Source organism: Sinohyriopsis cumingii, chromosome 15 (assembly GCF_028554795.1).
Source record: "Sinohyriopsis cumingii isolate HCF-2022 chromosome 15, ASM2855479v2, whole genome shotgun sequence".
Classification (NCBI taxonomy): Eukaryota; Metazoa; Mollusca; class Bivalvia; order Unionida; family Unionidae; genus Sinohyriopsis; species Sinohyriopsis cumingii.
Window position 1 is genome coordinate 18,745,827 of NC_142975.1, and position 17,332 is coordinate 18,763,158.

The window sequence follows — 17,332 nt, forward strand, 5'->3', positions numbered from 1 at the left end:
TCTGGTTCCAGACCCAGAGGCTTGGGCCGTGGATGATCTGTCAATCAGCTGGGAGGGGTTGTGGGCATTCGCCTACCCTCCCACGGTTTTGGTACCGAAAATAATCCAGAGGTTAAGGGGTCAGAACTGTCGGATGATTCTGATTGCCCCTCTCAGATGGAACAAGTCCTGGGTCACCGATCTACTCGAGCTAGCGATAGATCTACCCAGGAAGATTCAACCAGCCCAAATCTTCTCAAACAACCGTGGTCACAGGTGTTCCACCCCTGCCTGGACCGTCTTCTTCTTCACGCTTAAGGCTCTTGTCCGGGCAGCCTTGCGAGACAAACAATTTAAACCTTCGATTGTGGAGAGAATCTCAAGAGCAAGAAGACCCTCCACTCTGAAGGCTTACGAGGGAAAGTGGCATGTTTTCAGGGACTGGTGCCATATCAATAACATCATCCCTTTGAGTGTCTCAATCCCTCAACTGACCAACTTTTTTCTCTGGTTTTTCGAGGAGAAACAGTTGGCCCCAGTTACTATCAAAGGCTACCGCTCCATGATATCAGACACATTCCGCCATCATGGTAGATATGATATTGGGCATAACAAAGATCTGTTCGATCTTTTAGCCAATTTTGATTTCAATCGACCAAAATTCCTCACCCTGTTTCCAAAATGGAATCTCTCCTGGGTTTTAACATGGCTCAATTCAGACAAATTTGAACCTTTAGCCCACACTTCGTTAAAGCTACTATCATACAAAACATGTTTCTTGATAGCCTTAGCTTCAGCATGCAGGGTGAGCGAGTTACATGCCCTTTCCAGTAACCCAAACTTTCTTCAGTTCAGATCAGATGGTTCGGTGGTCCTCCTGATGCAACCAGGCTTTGTAGCCAAAAATAGGTTACCATCCATTGGCAATCAAAGAATCATCATTCGCTCGCTCTCTTCCATAGATAAGTCAAGAGCAGCAGCCATGCAAGATCCTGTTCGTGCACTCAAGCACTATTTAAAACGCACAGAGGCATGTCGGGACACGCGTAAGCGCATCTTTCTTCGGTCAAAGCTGGTAAACGGGATATCACCCCTCAAGCCCTCACTTCATGGCTGAAGTGGGTTATACGCTCAGCGTACTCTGAGGTCTTACAAGATCAGAGTCGCCTCATGAAGATTACGGCTCATGAGATTAGAGCAATCTCGGCGAGCCTGGCATTCAAACGCAATGTTTCGATCCAAGATATAATAGAAGCTGTTGGCTGGCATGCAGAGTCAACCTTCTCCAGTTTTTATCTCAGAGATTTGGCTTCGCAGAGGCAAACCTTGAATCTGGTAGGTCCGGTGTCGGCAGCCCAGATGACCACTGGATTCGCCAGTGAAATTTCGTAGGTAAGAAGATTTCAATAACTATCTTCTTAACCGTATATAGGGGTCACATATAACGGGACCCTAGGCTGTGTTGCTGATGAAATTAGGAGAACAGGTTATCGTTCAAATGGGGAATCCAGTTATCATTCCCTAGAAGGTACCCGGAGTGGAGGTAGGATGCTCAGCATTCCCTCCTCCTATTACTTATTCTCCTAACGTTAATGTAATCGGGGAACATATTTGAAGGAGAAAGCAAATTTTTAGTAAATTGTGTTTCTTCGAGAATACTTACCCAATCACATTACTTAAAAACCCTCCCAACCACCCCGCTATGCAAGCATCCTCATATAATATATATCACTCAGCTTAAAAAACTAGTGACACCTGGCGGTGGCAAGGGGAGGTAAGGGGCAAGAGTTATTGCCCTTTGGTCTATATGAGATAGACCGAAAAGACGAATTTTCGTCTTTTAGTAGGGCTGGATTCAAGAGATAGCAGGCTTATATCCCTAACGTTAATGTGATCGGGTAAGTATTCTCGGAGAAACACAATTTACTAAAAATTTGCTTTTTTTTATATGTCTAGCTGATCCTAAATGAAAATGGTGCCAATTTAACGTCCATTATGGCAGCTATGGTGGCCATCTTGAAAATATGATTCATCCTGAATGGCTGGTTGTATGACTGTCATGATGACTAGCTTGAAAATCTTGTGATTGTAACTTATCCTGAACAGATGGTCATATGCACATGGTCCTAAATGAACACATTGCCATTATGTCATCCAATATGTCAGTCTTGAAATTCTTGTTTTCTGTGCTTGTGCTTAAATATGGTCATAGTGACATAGGGTTTATGACCTTTTTATGCCCAGTTGGTCCAGAATGAAAATGGTGCTTGTCAGACATCCAATATATCTGCAGTGGTTGTCATCTTGAATATCTTGTTATTGCTACTCATACTGATCATATTTGACTAGAAGACATTTTAATAATGTCTAGCTGATCAATGGTGGCTATCTTGAAAGTCTTGTTATCACTACAACTCTTGAAGGGAAATTCATAGCAACAGTTTTTTTATACTAAAAATGCTTATCGCTAAATGAAAATGATGCCAATGTGACCTTTCAGGATTTGAAAAATCTCATTACAAGCTGCTTTCTTCAAAATATATGGCCATACCAATATTTTAAACAACAAAGCTTTCTTATGATATTGATATATTTCTATATGAAAATTGGATTGATATTCTAAAATGGCTGCCTTGATTGCCATCCAGAAATTCTTTATATGGCTGCTTCCACTGAAAGGAGGGACTTACTGGCATTTGGTTTTCACTAAGACACCATTGTAGCAATATGTAACTGATGTTTATCTGACTTCAAAGATGACACTATCGTGGCCATCATGAAATTTGTGATCAGTATTTTCTCATGTGAAAGATGACATTGACATGGAATTTACCTGTAATTACTTCCAACTATACTGGTTTTGAATCAAAGTGGTACATAGCTGACCACCATCATATCTGCACTTTTTATGAAGGAGTTTAAAAAACAAGACCTAATTGATCTTGGATATGAAATGAACACTTAACTGAACTAAGATTCCAAAACATTATCAAATAATTCACTTTTAAATTGCTTGCCAACCTTGTGTGAATTTTCTGTCAGTTATTTGCAGGGAGCAATGGTCAGGAATACGTGTTCCTTTTGAATTTTCTGTCTGTTATTTGTAGGGAGCAATGGTCAGGAATACATGTTCCTTCTTTGAATTTTCTGTCTGTTATTTGCAGGGAGCAATAGTTAGGAATACATGTTCCTTGTTTGAATTTTCTGTCTGTTATTTGCAGGGAGCAATGGTCAGGAATATGTTCCTTGTGTGAATTTTCTGTCTGTTATTTGCAGGGAGCAATGGTCAGGAATACATGTTCCTTGTGTGAATTTTCTGTCTGTTATTTGCAGGGAGCAATGGTCAGGAATACATGTTCCTTTTGAAGGGTCATGAGGACCTACGTCAGGATGAGAGAGTCATGCAGCTTTTTGGACTGGTCAACTCCCTACTTCTCAACAACTCTGAGACATTCCGCAGGAACTTGACGTAAGACTGAAAACTAGTATGGTTTCTAATTTATTCCAGTTATTGCTAATGGTACTATTATTGCATTCTGGCACATATGTAAATGAAGTGGAAAAATTATATTTTTAATAAATGTTTTATTGCAGTCAGAGTTATTTTTATATAAATGGAAATTAATGTTAAAGCACTTGAGGATCTGAGCAGAGGATTTCCATTTGTTTTCTTTAGGAAAAAAGTTTTACTTATAGATAGGCCTTGCCCATTTGCTATGCATTCTTTTCATATTAAAATGATGTTTGTATCTGTGAATCTCAAATACAGTTCTTGTATTAAAAAAATGACATCATTGTTATTCTTTAATTTAATTTTGATTCCATTTGATTACTGGTGGGTCTTCATTATAATTCTGTTATCGGGAGTAGAGAAGTTCAGCTTAGTTATCTGGGGCCTTGAAACTACATTATTCATCAGGTGAAGCAAATATGTGTGTGTTAGTTTTGCCTCCCCCCTATTCAAATATAGTTGTAATTGACCCATATATATACCAGATTTTTAATTATGATGAGATGATAATATTTTCAACATAAAATGATTGAGACAAATCCATAGTCACTGATGGAAATATATAAAGGCTTTAAAAATTTGCATGGAATAAACTGGATGCTGTGTTGGTGGTGTAAATGAACAAAAGCATCTCTTATACTGTTTACTTTCTGACCAAGTTTATTCCCTTGCAATCCCTTTCATCCTCAAATTATGTGCTGTATGGCAGGGTAATTAAACAGTGCTGAACTTGTATAGCTGTAATGAAAAGAAGCACTAAACAACCTTAAAACTGAATCCAGGATGCCCTTACACAACATGTGTCACATGAAGCTACGTATGTCAGTATGGTAACACCAAAGGAGTCATATTTAATTGTAGTATTTTTATTGAAGTCAAAGCTCCTTTACTGTGTTGTTTTGACTTCATTTGCCACCTTTGATCACTTAATACATCTTAACTGCACCAAATTGAGTGTGATCTTCAGCAGAACTGTAAACTGACCAGCAATTTAAAGATGTGAAGCCAAGCATGTAATGTGGGATCATTTTTTTTATGGATACTGATTATGTCATAGAAAGATTTGAATAGTCATTCATATACTATATACAAATAATGTAGATGCTGATTATGTCATAGAAAGATTTGAATAGTCATTCATATACTATATACAAATAATGTAGATACTGATTATGTCATAGAAAGATTTGAATAGTCATTCATATACTATATACAAATAATGTAGATGCTGATTATGTCATAGAAAGATTTGAATAGTCATTCATATACTATATACAAATAATGTAGATGCTGATTATGTCATAGAAAGATTTGAATAGTCATTCATATACTATATACAAATAATGTAGATACTGATTATGTCATAGAAAGATTTGAATAGTCATTCATATACTATATACAAATAATGTAGATGCTGATTATGTCATAGAAAGATTTGAATAGTCATTCATATACTATATACAAATAATGTAGATGCTGATTATGTCATAGAAAGATTTGAATAGTCATTCATATACTATATACAAATAATGTAGATGCTGATTATGTCATAGAAAGATTTGAATAGTCATTCATATACTATATACAAATAATGTAGATGCTGATTATGTCATAGAAAGATTTGAATAGTCATTCATATACTATATACAAATAATGTAGATGCTGATTATGTCATAGAAAGATTTGAATAGTCATTCATATACTATATACAAATAATGTAGATGCTGATTGTTTGAGGTTAATGGTAATGCCAGTTTGTCAAATGGAAAACACAGAAAAACTTACCCATTACTTAAATAATAACTAAGATTTTTACCAGTTTCTTTTACAGATAGCTCTAGACTATATTTTATATTGAATATTCTATTTCAGAAAACTGCAGAATAAAGAATCTCATGTAACTTCCATTGTTCCTTTTTGTTTAGAACAAACAAAATTAAGCTGGCTGATTTAAATTAAAAGGTCATGGCAGTAGATGTGCAAAACTCCTTGTACATTAATATTGAACTTGTACTCAGACCACCAGGTCAGACCTCTGTCACCAAACTCAACATTTCCAGAAACAAAATGTTACTCCAGACTTGGAAATGTTACCTGATTGAAAAATGCCACTTTTATTGGTTAAAATACTTTTAGTAATATTTGGCATCAAGAAAAGGTTTATGACAGAAAGGCCTAATTTATTAGATACATCTAAGTTATTTAAATTAAGCAAGCTTGAGGAAGAACTATTAGCTTGAAAAAGTCCTTACTTTCTTTGATGCTAAATTTATTTTTGGATCATTGATGTTACCTAACCTTATTATATCAAACATTGTGTCTATTTTCCAGTATACAGAGGTTCTCAGTGATCCCATTGTCCACCAACTCTGGATTGATAGGCTGGGTACCACACTGTGACACACTGCACTCCCTCATTAGGGACTACAGGGAGAAGAAGAAAATTCTACTTAACATTGAGCATAGGCTAATGCTTAGGGTAAGCCAACATTGAGCACAGATCCTGGCAGAGGGTAGGCCAACATTGAGTACTGATCCTTGCATAGAGTAGGCCAACATTGAGCAGAGATCCTGGCATAGAGTAGGCCAACATTGAGCACAGGTTCTTGCTTAGAGTAGGCCAACATTGAGCAAAGATCCGTGCAAAGGGTAGGCCAACCTTGAGCAGAGATCCTGGCATAGGGCAGGCCAACATTGAGCACAGGTTCTTGCTTGGAGTGGCTCAACATTGAGCAACGATCCTTGCATAGGGTAGGCCAGCATGAGGCAAGACTTGTGTCAAAAGTAAACCTACAGCACAGGTGTAAGATTAAAATAAATCAACATTGGGAACAGGTCTATGCTTGGAGTATGCCCAGCTTGGGCAAGGCTTATGCTTAGTGTAAACCGCAAGCCTTCATAGAGTATGGACACTTGCTTAGGATTAATAGTATCTCTGTTTGGGTTTGCACCCAGACAAGGAAATTCCAGTCGAAGGGTTACTTTGTCTTGTTGTTATTGTTGTTGTTGTAGGGTTTCACGCCATTTTTCAGCACACGATAGGCTATACATGGCGGCCAGTATTAATGATGGAGGAAGAACCCGGAAAGAACCACCAACCCATGAGAATCTACTGGCAAGCTTTCTCACATACCCACATTAGCCGAATCCTAGACTCGAACACAGACAGAGGTGAGATGGCAGTGATCCGTAACGGAGAGCACTTTAGACCACTCAGCCACTCGGGGCCCCGGTTACTTTGTCTCCCTGAAAGTCTGTGCTGAACTAAGATAAAAATAATATAATTTCCTTGTCTCTCTGCAAACCACAATGTAGGATATTTTTTTCTTGTCCCATCTTTTTCACTAAAAAATGAAAAGAACCCTTCATGTTCAAAATAAACGCATACATTATTCAATAGGTACTTTTATGATATATAAAAGCCTAATTAGATCAAAACTGGATTACGGTTGCCAAGCATATAACTCGGCTAAGCAGCCTGTACTACAAAAACTTGACACTATCCAGAGAAAAGCCTTGCTATTATGCACAGGAACACTCCCCTCAACATCATTAGAAGAACAACAAACACTAACAGGAGAACTACCCTTAAAATTACGTAGGCAAGAACTGCTCCTCCGATACTCCATTCGATTAGATACCCACCCAGACAACCATCCCACCAAAATAGCTATAAATAAGTGTAAAGTTGTCTTCAAACCCAAAATCATACCTATAACACCAAGTGGCAAAGTAATCCTTGAACTAAGAGAAAAGATACCTCTACTAAAAAAACAGGTAACAAACAATACAGACCAGAACAAATCACCATGGTTACAAAAACCACTAAGGATTAACATTGAAGCTACCAAATTAGGCAATAAAGAAGGACAAGAAAACTTACTAAAACCTGTACTGGTAAACGAAATCAACCAAAAATACCCGGACTATGTTAAAATATATACCGATGGATCAAAAACAAACAACCCACCAAGAACAGCAGCAGCAATAGTCATCCCAGAATTCAATATACAAACGGGATCCAGATTACCTGACTATTGCTCCATTTACACCACTGAATTCTGGGCTATGCTTCAATCACTACAATGGATCAAAGACAACCAAATACCTAATGCAGTCATTATAAGCGATTCCCTAAGGGTTATCAAATCGATCCAAAATCGCAATACACACTCTAGGGAACAATTCCTTGGCAGAGCATGCCAAATAATCGACGATATCACCACAGCACATCAATTAGTCGAGTTCATGTGGATACCGTTGCACATTGGAATCTCTGGCAACAAAACAGCAGACAAAGTTGCAAAAACCAAACTAGGAGATCAAAACTCTATCAAGCTTAACTATAGCTCTACAGAAGCAATAAGCTTCGCACAAACTTATATAGACCAAACATGGCAAGATTTTTGGAACTCCTCCACAAAAGGTAAAAAGCACCATGAAACCAAAAAAAAAGTAGATAGGAACATACAGCTACCTAAGGGTACCTATTTAGAATAAAAAACCATAAACAGGATAATAACTGGAAAAACTAAACTAGCAAGCAGTTTTGGAAGGTTTATAGGACCCAAACCAGCAACCATTAACTGCTTTAACTGCCAGACCACCAAAGATCTACACCACGTATTCAATATATGCCCAAAATATCAACCCGCTCGGAAAATATTTGTCAAAAACCAAAACGAGATTGAATCACCACACACATACCCAGAGTTACTTATGGACTAAAATAAAAATAAACAATCAGCATATAAAAATATAAATCAATTCATAGACTCAGCAGGACTTAGGAACAAAATATAATTACTATCCCCACAAAACCAAAAGACCCAGTAACTAACTAACTAGCCAAATAAATTTAGAAGCCACCACATAAAAAACCATAACATATCATTCAATTTTATAAAAGTATTAATAAATAATTCACTTACGAAGCACCTATAAAAAACTAAGGAAACCGCAAAATCGGATGTCCTAGATGTCCTTAACGAACCGAGTAATCAGCTAGGATTCCTGTCCTAGATGTCCTTAACAAACCATGTAATCAGTTAGGACTCCGGTCTCTTGCTAAATAAAGTATAAATAACATTCAGTCTCTATAAACATCAATTAATAAATAACTTAAAGAGGTAATATCTGAAAACTTATAAATAACATAACGTAGGAAACACACCCTAAACACCTCGACTAGTAATCCCATAATAACCTTGAAAATCTCTCTTCATACATGATATCTACTAAGAATCTCTATAAACAGCATAGAACATCCCTCCTCCTTTTAGAACATTTTAAAGAAGAAAAAAAACCAAAAAAAAAAACAGGCAAATGCAACAAGAAACCAGCGATGTAAAGCAAGCAGGACCATTTCCGAGCTCTCCTTCCCACTAATGACAGCCAACCATTCAACTGTAGGGACCTTTATGGACCCACAGATTGAGGCCAAACTATCAGGGTTCCTTGAATCCATAAAAGCCTGGGGGAGGTGGCACCATCCCTTTCCCCAGGAACAACTAGCAGGCTGCGGTGCAGTCAGAAAAAAGTGGCACATGCACAATTGTGCGAACGCTACTATAATTAAACTCAACAACAACAAAAGGTACTTTTATTTCATCACATATTTGTATTGGTCATTTGGAGTTGTAATGTTCTATGAAACTAAATAATCTTCACAGTAAAATCTAGTTATATCAGCCACTTACCCCCTCCCCCTAAAATAGCAATAATTTAACAGTTATATGTGTGTTATAAGTATTGCACCAAGCCATGTGCTATTGTTTTGTTAACAAAGTGCATTAATATGAATATGTTAATGAGGACTAATGAACAACCTGTCAGTCCAGAGTACACAAGTTCCATGCATGAGACAAAAGCAACATAAAATCATTGATAGTATTTCAGTATTACTATATTTAATCAATGGATCTCATAGGAAAATGACAATTTTTTAAAATTAGAATAACTTTTTATTTTCACTCCTTTTCTTTGGAGGAGATGAAACTGTTTGCAATATTGATTGTAAAATTACCCCCAATGTATGAAGTACCCCCTCAAACACATAACCCAGCTGTACTTCATGATTTCATGGAAATTTACCAAGTGTTGCTGTTAATAGTGCAAGGATACCCTACAGGGAAATCTGCATGTGGAATAACATATGGATAACACATTTCTGGTTGTTACATGCAGTTTGTAGTAGCTGTTGAGAGAGGGTTTTTGTGGTCAGTGATGTGTGTATAGCCTCTGTGTCTGGAACACTTGTTTTCTATTTGTTTCTGATATAATTTTTTATATATAAAACTATCCGTTTATTTGATTTTAAAACGACTCCATCAGGCACAGTAGAAGACAACAAGGGTTGTTTCCCACGATAAAAATAGTTCCTAGCATGTGGACAACCACAGTTGAGACAGCCAGAGATAAAAGTAAGATTAGCAAATGAGCTAGATTCTGTCTAATGGGTGAGAAAGACATCATTGAGCAAGACTGTCAACACTGGGAAAGGCATATGCTAAAAGCAAGCCTTAAGAAAACATAGGCTTATGCTTGGGGCAAGTCAACACTGGGCAAGGCATGTGCTAAAAGCAAGCCTGTCTCAAAACATAGGTTTATGCTTGGGGTTAGTTGACACCTGGCAAGGCATATGCTAAAAGCAAGCCATCACAAAACATGGGCTTATTGTTTAGGGTAGGTCAACACTTTGCAAAGCATATGCTAAAAGCAAGCCTTAAAAAACAGGCTTATGCTTGGAGTAAGTCAACACTGGGCAAGGCATATGCTGAAAGTAAGCCTTCTCAAAACATAGGCTTATTCTTGGGGTAAGTCAACACTGGGCATGGCATATGCTGAAAGTTAGCCTTCTCAAAACATCGACTTATGCTTGGGGTTAGTCAACACACCATGCAAGGCATATGCTAACAGCAAGCCTTAACAAAACATAGGCTTATGCTTGGGGTAAGTCAACACTGGGCAAGGCATATGCTATGAGTAAGCCTTCACAAAACAGGCTTTTGCCTGGGGTAAGTCAACATTGAGCAAGGCATATGCTAAAAGTAAGCCTTCACAAAACATATGCTTATGCCTGGGGTAAGTCAGCACTGTGCAAGGCAGACACTAAGAGTTAGCCTTCTTGGAGAGAGTTTCATTCTTTCAGAGGATTGACTTGTGCTTAGGATAAGCAGCAGTGAGTTTCAGGAAATTTTAGAGTAAGCCTTCACATTGTACTGGCTCATGCTTTGGGTAAGCCTACATCAGACACAAGCTTAATCTTAGAGCAAACTTTCATGATGCATAGGATCATGCTTATGGTGAGCCATCACTGGGCAAGAATTATGCTTAGAGTGAGTTTTCATGGAGCATAGACTATTTTTATGGTGATATATATATATATATATATATATATATATATATATATATATATATATATATATATAGAGAGAGAGAGAGAGAGAGAGAGAGAGAGAGAGAGAGACAGACAGACAGACAGACAGACAGACAGACAGACAGAAGATAAGCCTAGTGGCAATAATGTGTGTTATCACTTTAGGAAATTATATTCACATCATCAGATAAATGAAGGTTTTGTTTCCGATACTTGGTTCTTAATGCCAAAGGGTAAAACAAATTAATTATTTTGTAATTCAGGCATGAATATCAGGTATGTTCAAGACATTTCCAGTTTTAATTAGATTCTCTTGCACTCTAGATTAACAAATATGGGTCAAGAAAGTTTCTAGAATTATCTATATGTGAGATAAGTGATGAGAAGAGTGTAATAAGTAAATATAACCGGGATGAGCAAGTGTGTATTAAGTAAATCTAACCAGGATGAGCAAGAGTGTGTAATAAGTAAATATAACCAGGATGAGCAAGAAAGTGTAATAAATCTAACCAGGATGAGCAAGAGTGTGTAATAAGTAAATATAACCGGGATGAGCAAGAAAGTGTAATAAATCTAACCAGGATGAGCAAGAGTGTGTAATAAGTAAATATAACTGGGATGAGCAAGAAAGTGTAATAAATCTAACCAGCAATATCTCTTGTCTATACAGATGGCACCTGATTATGATCACCTGACTCTGATGGAAAAGGTGGAGGTATTTGAGCATGCCCTTGAACATACTCAGGGAGATGACCTGGCAAGGATTCTTTGGTACAAGAGTCCTAGCTCAGAGGTGGGTCATATCAGTCACACAGTCAAGTTTGGTCCATTTAGTCATAGAGCTATTCTTAATGGTATTCAAGTCCAGTGCTTGCTGTTAAAACCACATATCAAGCTTTACGGACTCCAGAAAAGGGCATGCAGGATTATCTATGTCAACATGATACAGATTCCAATCAGGCCTTGGACCAATTAAGATTATTATTATAAATCAAAGAAAAGACCTTTTAAGAAAATCTCAGCTTAAGTATAAGACGGTCCTCCATATCTTCAAAATATTGTTGATTCACACAAAGAATAAGTGCGGTTCAGCTGTGTCATAGCATATACCAACAAAAAATTTAAATTGCAAAATCGAAAAATAAAATTAAAAAAGGTTTTGTATAAACAGGACCATTAGTCTGGAACAGTTTATCTAAATTTGTCAATGAAGCCACATAAAAGAATAGCGGAATGGCTATGTAATAAAAGCTCATGACTTGTTTATTCACCAGGTGTTCCTGGACCTTTTGTTTATTTTATTTTTTCTGTCTGATATAGTGTATATTAATGTTTACACTTTTTGCATAGGGTTATGAAACTTCTGACTTTAAATATTTGTACAAAATAGAAAGACTCAAGATAATTTATTATTAACTAGTGGCATTACCCCTTAAAATAAAGTATTGTTAGTACTTTTCCATTTAAACATACCTGGTGCACAGGAGAGGAAGTTTTATTTTTAAAGGTAGATGCTAGGGTACTCGAATTACTCAAAGAGTTCATATCAGAATAATACATAATTCTAAATCTTATCTGTAGGTGACTACTCAAGAATTGAATGTACCTTCCCTGCATCCTATGTATGTTTTACTGGAACAGCCCTTCTTCTTCTTCTGCTTCTTCTTTTTCTTCTTCTTCTTCTTCTTCATCGTATTATTATTATTACTATTATTATTATTATTATTATTATCATCTGCTTAATCCTCACCCCACCAATTAAAACTTACATTTGAAGTTCAGTAAACTATCTCTCTACATATTGATTAAGGGTCTTAACTTTCATTTTATTCTGATGATAGTTTATATTAATAAAACTTCAGCCATATCTGCATTTGAATGAATATAATTGTTCCTATGATAAAATCTTTTTGCATTTGTCTCCATGTCCACAATTTCTTACCTTACCCAATCATGATACCTTAGGAGAACTATTACTATCTTACAAATCCAGCCCTCCCAGATAACTACTTTTAGCCAAGGGCACTAATAGTTGTCTGCCGACCTATGTGGTGGTTGGGCAGAGTAATCTCCCTTTATGTATACTTGACGGCAAAGTCTAAGAATACGTCAGTTACTATTGGAATGGAAGGCACGCTTTCTATGGAGGTTGCTTGTTTCATGAGATCTTGAAGGAATTTGATTTCTGTGATGTCATTTAGAGGTGTCATCTCCCCTGAATGCCCATTTTGTCGTGACTTTTGTTTCCTAGCACAAGTTTCTTGTTTAAGGCCCCAGGAGCATGATTTATATTGGTCCCTTTGTAAGGCACCTGTGACTAATAGCATACATAATCTAGCATTTGTGAAGAGGCTGCCTTTTGGAAATGTTGTTTTAAATGTTGCTTGTGTTTTCACCCTCCACCATCTCTCTCATCTCTTTCTATGAATACGACCAAATGTAAGCCTTCGCGAAAATTTCTCTGAATGAATGACCGTCCAGTGGCCTAGTGGTTAGAGCATCCGCCTCAGAAGCGGGAGGTTGTGGGTTCGAACCCCGGCCGAGTCATACCAAAGACTTACAAAAATGGTACTAACAGCTGCCTTGCTTGGCGCTCAGCATTAAGAGGTTAGTGTTAGGACTGGTTGGCCTGGTGTCAGCATAATGTGACTGGGTGGGACATCATGCTACATGTCTGCGGCATGATGCCCCAGTGCTAGACATTACTGTAAACTGCCACACTGCAGACATTGTAGTGATATGATTGAAAAAGTTAAAGCTACGTTAAAAATTCTAAATACACACACATCTCTCTCGCAAATCATTTCTCTTAAATTGTGTTTCTGGTTCAATTAAATTATCTGCTTCAAACTCATAACACTTTAAAGAACCTTAATGCTTATTTTCACCAATCACTGCAGGTGTGGTTTGACAGGAGAACTAACTACACCAGGTCCTTGGCTGTAATGTCCATGGTGGGTTATGTCCTTGGTCTTGGAGACAGGTAAGCCTATTTCACACTATTTGTTGACTTAGAAAGAACTGACTCATGAACCAGTCCTCTGTAACTCTGTATGTTACCTATTGGGTGTCAGTCTCAAAATCATGTACTGACACCATTCACAAATATAGTAATGCCTTTGAATTGGAAGCCCACAGGTGCTTTTTAGCTCTGCTAATTATAGACCAGGAGAGCTTATGGGATGGCCAGTTGTCCATCTGTCCTTATACAAATTTTTTATTGTTACTTCTAATTTTTTAAAGAATTGCCATGAAACTTTACACATATTCGTCCCAATGGCTAGTTGATCCTAAAAATATTAAAACTGTGCTGCTCAGATATCCAGATGGCCACCACAGCAGCCATCTTGAAAATATTTTTATTGCTTCTTCTTCTGAATGGATGGTCATATCAGTATGGGGTTTTCACTGAAGGTCTTATTACGATGTCTACTTGGTCCTAGATGAAAATGGTTCTGATCTTAAGTCCACTATGGCAGTCATGGCATTCATTGCGAAAATCTTGTTATTGCTACTCCTTCCAAGTGGATGATCATATTAACATGGATGTGTCACACAAAGTCTTCTTATGATGTCAGGTTGGTCATAAATAAAAATTATGCCAAATCAAAATCCAATTTGGTCACCAGAGCAACCATCTTGAAAAACTTGTTATTGCTTCACCTTAAAACATAATTTGGTTTTCACAGAAGATTTCTTAAGATATCTGTTTTTTCCTAAATGAAAATGGCTTCACTTGGACATCCCATATAGTAACCACAGGGGCCATCTTTTAAATATTGTTATTGGTACTTCTCCTGAATAAATGATAATATCACCATGGGATTTTCACTAAAAAAAATTGTCTGGTTGGTCGTAAATGAAAATGATGCCAATCTGATACTGATTATGGTCACCACAGCAGCCGTCTTGAAAATCTTTTTGCTACTAAACTTTAAGGGTTTTCACGGGATGATTTATTATTGTGTCTGGTTGGTCTTCAGTAAAATCAGTTGTTCAGTATGACCACCACAGAGATCCTTTTTAAAATCTTACTTCTACTTCTCCTGCATGGAAAGTCATATCATCATTATGCTTGCACCAGAAGACTTCTTACGATATCAAGCTGGTACGAAATGAAAATAGTGCCAATCTGACATCCAGTATGCCCACCAAGGCGAATATCTTGAAAACCTTTATGTTGCTACATGTCCAAAATGGAAAGTCATATCAAAATGGGATTTTCTTTATAAGATTAAATATGATACCTAGTTGGTCCTAAAGAAAATTGGTGCCAATCTGACCTCTCATGTGGCTGCCATAATAAACATAATACAAATCTGATTTGGCTGTAAACATGGGGTTTTGATGGAAAGACTTGTAAAGGTGTCATGTTTGTTATAAATGATGAAAATGGTGCTGATCTTTCATCCAATATGGCTGCCACAGTATTGATTTGAAAATATTATTACTCAAGAATATTTAGTACTCCAGAGTTAAAAAGAATATGGTGGCACTCTACAGTTTCATATTTTGCACAGGAGAGAGCAGTCAGCACTCTTTTCACTTGTTGTTTGATGGTCAGCTTAAAGTAGTAGAAGGAAGCTACTACATTTAGAAGAAGAGCAAGATTTCTCATTTTGTTGAATCCAGTCACTTAGTGATAGTTGGTATATAAGTAGAATAAATCTTAGGAAGGGTATTATCTTACTATAGTCTTAGGAAGGGTATTATCTTACTATAGTCTTAGGAAGGGTATTATCTTACTATAGTCTTAGGAAGGGTATTATCTTACTATAATCTTAGGAAGGGTATTATCTTACTATAATCTTAGGAAGGGTATTATCTTACTATAATCTTAGGAAGGGTATTATCTTACTATAATCTTAGGAAGGGTATTATCTTACTATAATCTTAGGAAGGGTATTATCTTACTATAGTCTTAGGAAGGGTATTATCTTACTATAGTCTTAGGAAGGGTATTATCTTACTATAATCTTAGGAAGGGTATTATCTTACTATAGTCTTAGGAAGGGTATTATCTTACTATAATCTTAGGAAGGGTATTATCTTACTATAATCTTAGGAAGGGTATTATCATACTATAATCTTAGGAAGGGTATTATCTTACTATAGTCTTAGGAAGGGTATTATCATACTATAATCTTACTATAGTCTTAGGAAGGGTATTATCTTACTATAATCTTACTATCGTCTTAGGAAGGGTATTATCTTACTATAGTCTTAGGAAGGGTATTATCTTACTATAATCTTAGGAAGGGTATTATCTTACTATAATCTTAGGAAGGGTATTATCTTACTATAGTCTTAGGAAGGGTATTATCTTACTATAATCTTAGGAAGGGTATTATCTTACTATAGTCTTAGGAAGGGTATTATCTTACTATAATCTTAGGAAGGGTATTATCTTACTATAATCTTAGGAAGGGTATTATCTTACTATAATCTTAGGAAGGGTATTATCTTACTATAATCTTAGGAAGGGTATTATCTTACTATAGTCTTAGGAAGGGTATTATCTTACTATAGTCTTAGGAAGGGTATTATCTTACTATAATCTTAGGAAGGGTATTATCTTACTATAATCTTAGGAAGGGTATTATCTTACTATAATCTTAGGAAGGGTATTATCTTACTATAGTCTTAGGAAGGGTATTATCTTACTATAGTCTTAGGAAGGGTATTATCTTACTATAATCTTAGGAAGGGTATTATCTTACTATAGTCTTAGGAAGGGTATTATCTTACTATAATCTTAGGAAGGGTATTATCTTACTATAATCTTAGGAAGGGTATTATCATACTATAATCTTAGGAAGGGTATTATCTTACTATAGTCTTAGGAAGGGTATTATCATACTATAATCTTACTATAGTCTTAGGAAGGGTATTATCTTACTATAATCTTACTATCGTCTTAGGAAGGGTATTATCTTACTATCGTCTTAGGAAGGGTATTATCTTACTATAGTCTTAGGAAGGGTATTATCATACTATAATCTTACTATAGTCTTAGGAAGGGTATTATCATACTATAATCTTACTATAGTCTTAGGAAGGGTATTATCTTACTATAGTCTTAGGAAGGGTATTATCATACTATAATCTTAGGAAGGGTATTATCTTACTATAATCTTACTATAGTCTTAGGAAGGGTATTATCTTACTATAATCTTACTATCGTCTTAGGAAGGGTACAATCTTATCATCTATTGAAACATATTACTGCTATATTCATAAAAATGTAAAAGTACAAGACATTCTGTCATGCTGATTTCAGACACCCATCTAATCTAATGCTTGACCGTCTGAATGGAAAGATTATCCACATTGATTTTGGAGACTGTTTTGAAGTGGCCATGGTCCGAGAGAAATTTCCAGAAAAAATACCATTCCGATTGACCAGGATGTTGATTAATGCTATGGAGGTATGGCTTGGGAGGAAATAACAGCTGTGTGCTTAT

General features: G+C 36.5%; 1 protein-coding gene across 2 annotated transcripts in view; it reads left to right on the forward strand.

The window, feature by feature from the left end:
- Window positions 1-17,332, forward strand: part of LOC149781363 (serine/threonine-protein kinase mTOR-like) — a 165,860-nt gene that overhangs the window by 140,544 nt on the left and 7,984 nt on the right. For both annotated transcript variants that reach the window (XM_089935452.1, XM_089935453.1), the window contains exons 49-53: window positions 3,313-3,448; window positions 5,822-5,969; window positions 11,539-11,661; window positions 13,769-13,851; window positions 17,149-17,296. In XM_089935452.1, coding sequence (XP_089791578.1) covers window positions 3,313-3,448; window positions 5,822-5,969; window positions 11,539-11,661; window positions 13,769-13,851; window positions 17,149-17,296 — 638 coding nt within the window. The remainder of the gene's footprint in view (window positions 1-3,312; window positions 3,449-5,821; window positions 5,970-11,538; window positions 11,662-13,768; window positions 13,852-17,148; window positions 17,297-17,332) is intronic.